A 4,413-nucleotide genomic window follows, 5' to 3' on the forward strand; every position below is an offset into this window, starting at 1 on the left:
TCGAGGAAGCTCATTCTTTCATACCCTGCCGTGGCGTCTATCATCTGATCGATTTTCGGTAGAGGGTAGCTATCCTTGGGACATGCTTTGTTTAAGTTTGTGTAGTCTATGCATACTCTCTTTTTTCCGTTCTTCTTTGGGACCACGACGGGGTTGGCAAGCCAACTGGGATATAGGCATTCTTCGATTGCCCCTGTGCTCAGGAGCCTTTGCACCTCCTCCTGTATGACTTGATTCACTTTGGGAGCGAACCTCCTCTGCTTCTGCTTGACGGGTGGGAAGCTGTTTGAAATATTTAGGCTGTGATTCATGATGGAGGGGTCTATTCCAGGTATGTCATGCGGAGACCAGGCGAAAGTTCCCATTCTAGCTTTGACAAATTGTACTAGGGTCTGTCTTTCGTTTACAGAGAGCTTGGTACTTACCAGCACTATCTTAGATGGGTCAGTGTCGTCTAGACATATTTGTTCTAGGGTATCAAGTGTACTGGGGGTTTTTCTTGGTCTTCTTCTAGATCGATCCCTTTGAGGCATGCTGGTAGGTCCTGCTGTAATTGCTATTTGTTAGGAAAGTCGTTATGGGAGGAAGTGCCAGAACTATCTATTTCTTTCAAGGTAAGGAAGCACTTTTTGGCCTGCTTCTAGCATCCCTTGATGTCGACAGTGTAGCGCCCGTTGGGTGATAGACATCGCATCACCTGATGCAAAGTTGAGACTACCCCCTGCATCCTGTGGATCCAATTTCTCCCCATGATGGCGTTGTAGCTTGTGGTGGAATCTATAATGAGGAAATCTACTAGCAGGGTGCGCTCCGCGACCACCACAGGCAATCGTATGACGCCTTTCGGATATACTCTTTGGCTATTGAATCCCAAAATTGGTGTGGTGGAGGGCCGGATCTGATTTTCCTCTAGCCCCATTTTCTGGAAGGCTTCCCAGAAGAGGATATCGACCCCACTGCCCCTGTCGACTAGAACTCTTCCCAGCTGGCAATGGTCGACCTGTAGTGAAATGACGAGAGGATTGTCATGGGGTAGGTGCACTCCTTTCAGGTCATCATCGATAAAGGCGATTGCAGAGGCTGGATACCTTATGTCCTCTGAAGTGACAAGATTGACCGTGTGGCCTAATGATTTGTATCGCTTCACCCGCTCCTCCATCCTCTTATGGATTTTGGTGACATGCTCTTGGTTTTCAGTTAGTTCCACGATCCCATGTATCATAGGGACTTGCTTAAGAGGTTCTTAAGGGCTAGCAGAGGCTGTGTGCACGGGATCTGACGCTTGAGGTGTTGGGGCAGAAGCAGGATTATGCCGTGAGGTGCCGGGTCTGCCTGCCTCCTTAATGTATTGGGTAAGCCTCCCACTTCTCATGAGGGCTTGGATCTGATTATTCAGGTTATGGCATTCAGCGATCGTATGATCGTGATCTTTATGGAAGAGGCAGTACCTACTTTTATCCCTCCTATCAGGAGGAGTGGTAATCTTATATGGCTCACGCCAGATAGGTCTTTCTTTATTTTCTTCATAAATGACTTCTTGCGGTATGGTGTATTCGAAGGAAGGGTATCGTGGTGACTGTCGGTCCTGTCTTGGCCTCTTCCCTTCCTTCGCGTGATCTGTCTGGTTCCGTTTCCTCTTGTCATCTCTAGCAGGTGGCGAAGGGTTATTTGTTGGTGGAGCGGAGATGAGCGCAAACTTCTTCTGTGCACGCTCTCAAAATTCCAAGACCCTAAAGACGCCCTCAGCGCGGGTCTGCACCTCTGCCATGTCATAGGGTGGTGTCATGGTGAGATTTTCATGTAAAAGAGACCCCACCTGCAAGCTTTTGACGAAGAGATTGGCTGTGGTAATTGGATCAACGTCGTGGATTTGATGCACGAGGTCAATGAAACGCTGTAAATACACCTTCGGATGTTCATTTTCCCCTTGCTCAATCCGATAGAGGTCAACCATTGTTCTTGGTGCCTCACGGTTCGCACTATATTGTTGTAAAAAGGTCTGTCGAAGGTCACTAAAACTGTTGAGGGATCTGGGCTTTAACTGTCGGAACCACAACAAAGCTGGCCCGGAGAAAGTCGTTGAAAAGATTGAATGGCTTCGTTGTTAGCTTCTAACGCCATTTTCTGCTAAAATTGGAATAGATGGTTTAGCGGATCTCCCTTTCCATTAAACGCAGGCAGGGAAGGGATGATGAAGTCCCGGGGCTTAGGCTCATTCTGAATCCACTCTGAGAAAGGAGATTTCTCAGTGGTTCTTGACACTAGATCCAAATGCTCGGTGGCGTAAAGGGATCGCCCGCCTGAGAACTTCTGCATCATTTCTCTCATCATATCCTCTTTCCAACTGTCTAAGAACCGGATCGAGGGAACACGGTCTTCAGAGGGTGAATCATGCGTGGCTCGGTGTGTGGTTTATTGTGGCTGGATTTCGGCTGTTGGCTGAGTGGACCGGATGGGTTCTGCTTCCGCCCGCATATGCGTGTCACAGAGTGAGGCTTGTCGCTCTTCGGCTCCGGAGGGTGGTGGGAGACCCTAGGATCCTTCACTACCGAGGTTCGTGTTTTGCTAAGGGGAACGGATGTGGTCGATTGGAACTTCGAGTCTACCAGAGTCGAGATTGTTGTTGGCATGGGTGCTGCATGTGGCGTCAGTGGACCTGCGTAGCTCAGCAATATCAGCTTCGAGCCTAGCTTGAGCTTCAGTCAATGTTTTGATTGCTTCGTCAGATCTCTGCTGGCTAGCTTCTAGCAGGCGACACATCCTGTCGATCTGATCGCCCACGTCCGCTGGAGGGACGCTTTGTGTGACTGGACCCGACACTCCATTGCCATTTGGCAGCATGGCTCCAAGGTTTGAGAGGATCTTGGACGCAAAAAGAGGGTTCTTGATTTCTTGATTCGATGATGTGGCTAAGGCCGAAATGTTTTTCGTTTCCCACAGACGGCGCCAATTGTTGAAGCAACAATTTGTCTCTCTATATATGGAGGTATAATCCGACGGTAGATGATGTTGTGTCACTACTCAGATGGTGAGATTTTCCTTTGACTCGTTGGAGATACCTGCAAGAAAGATACTCTGATGCTTAAGTCAGTGAAAAGTTCGATCCCTTTACTCTTCTATGAATCTCATATTTATAGGATAAAATATGTAAAGCGGTTAGTTAGTTCAAGCAAACTCTGATTGGTGGGGAAAAATAACCGAATTTCCCTCCAAAAAATACTTATTTTGAATTACGCGTTCTGAGGTCAGAGGCGCAGACTGACTCTGACCCGTGGCTTCTGCCTTCGGAGCTTCTGCAGATCAAAATGATTCGTTTTGAATGTTCGGTAAATGAGGAAAGGATTTTGGGCCGAACATTTTGGGCCCAACAGTATGTAAAAGGGTCACATGCATAAAAAATATTTCAGAAAATAAAAATAAATAAATCTAAGCGTTTATGACACAAGATCATTTGCATTCATGTATAAAAAAAATACATGATTTCATTAGTGTGAAGAAATATTTATTTATTTTTGGTAAAACAGTTTTCATTAGAAAATTTCATGGAGATATATTAAGATTTAGAAAGACTCCAATCAAAAAAATTTATAAAGAGGAGTTGTTTAAGTTGAGAAACTAGAGAGAAAGAGAAAATTGAAATTGTGTGCGGAACCAATTTCTTAATTGAAATTAATTAAGTTTATATAAGTTACATTGGAAGTTCATAGAAGCTTGAGCAATGACATGGTTACAACAAATTCTGTTAAAAACAGAATTGGAAAAACAAAAAATATAACAGGCTAATGAAAGGATTTTAACTAACTCCTGAGTTGTCATTTGAGCAGTTGTTAGGTGAGGTATTTATGTTCGTAATAGCCCCTCTCAAGCTATATTTGGAGTAGTCCAAATGAAGCTTGTGATAGAGAAGCTGGAATCTTGGTGAGGAAATTGGTTTTGTAAAAATATCAGCAGGCTGTTCTTCAGATGGTATGTACCAGACTTCAAGCTTCTTACCAGCAATTTGAGCTCGAACATAGTGTACATCAAGCTCAATATTCTTGGTGCGTGAGTGGAATACTAGATTCAAGGCCAGAGATTGAGCTCCTTGATTATCACACCATAAAATTGGAAGCATAGTTGAGACTTGGATTCCTAGTTGTTTGAGCAAAGCATGAAGCCAAATGAGTTCAGTGGCTGCTAAGGCAAGAGCTTGATATTCAGATTCGACACTTGATCTAGAAACTGCCTGTTGTTTTCTAGATGCCAAATTGATTAAATTTCTACCAAGAAATAAGCAAAAATCGCTTGTGGATTTTCTGTCATCCAAACTAGAAGCCCAATCTGCGTCTGAGTATGCTTCTAAAGTGAGAACTAGAGAAGGTTTAAAGTGAAGTCCTAGGTGAATGGTGCCTTTGATATACCTTAAAATGCATT

At 44.6% G+C, this 4,413-nt stretch overlaps 1 protein-coding gene across 1 annotated transcript; it reads right to left on the reverse strand.

Moving 5' to 3' along the window:
• Positions 1 to 640: 640 nt before the first annotated feature.
• LOC133799630 (uncharacterized) lies at positions 641 to 1,159 on the reverse strand. The gene has a single exon (XM_062237627.1). The coding sequence runs from the start codon at positions 1,157 to 1,159 to the stop codon at positions 641 to 643; it is 519 nt and encodes a 172-aa protein (XP_062093611.1).
• Between the last annotated feature and the right edge of the window lie 3,254 nt (positions 1,160 to 4,413).

The sequence above is a fragment of the Humulus lupulus genome, chromosome 9, assembly GCF_963169125.1.
Source record: "Humulus lupulus chromosome 9, drHumLupu1.1, whole genome shotgun sequence".
Lineage (NCBI taxonomy): Eukaryota > Viridiplantae > Streptophyta > Magnoliopsida > Rosales > Cannabaceae > Humulus > Humulus lupulus.

Bases quoted from the DNA above. Each gene is read 5' to 3' on its own strand.
- LOC133799630 (XM_062237627.1), bottom strand. From the start codon at position 1,159: ATGGAGGAGCGGGTGAAGCGATACAAATCATTAGGCCACACGGTCAAT.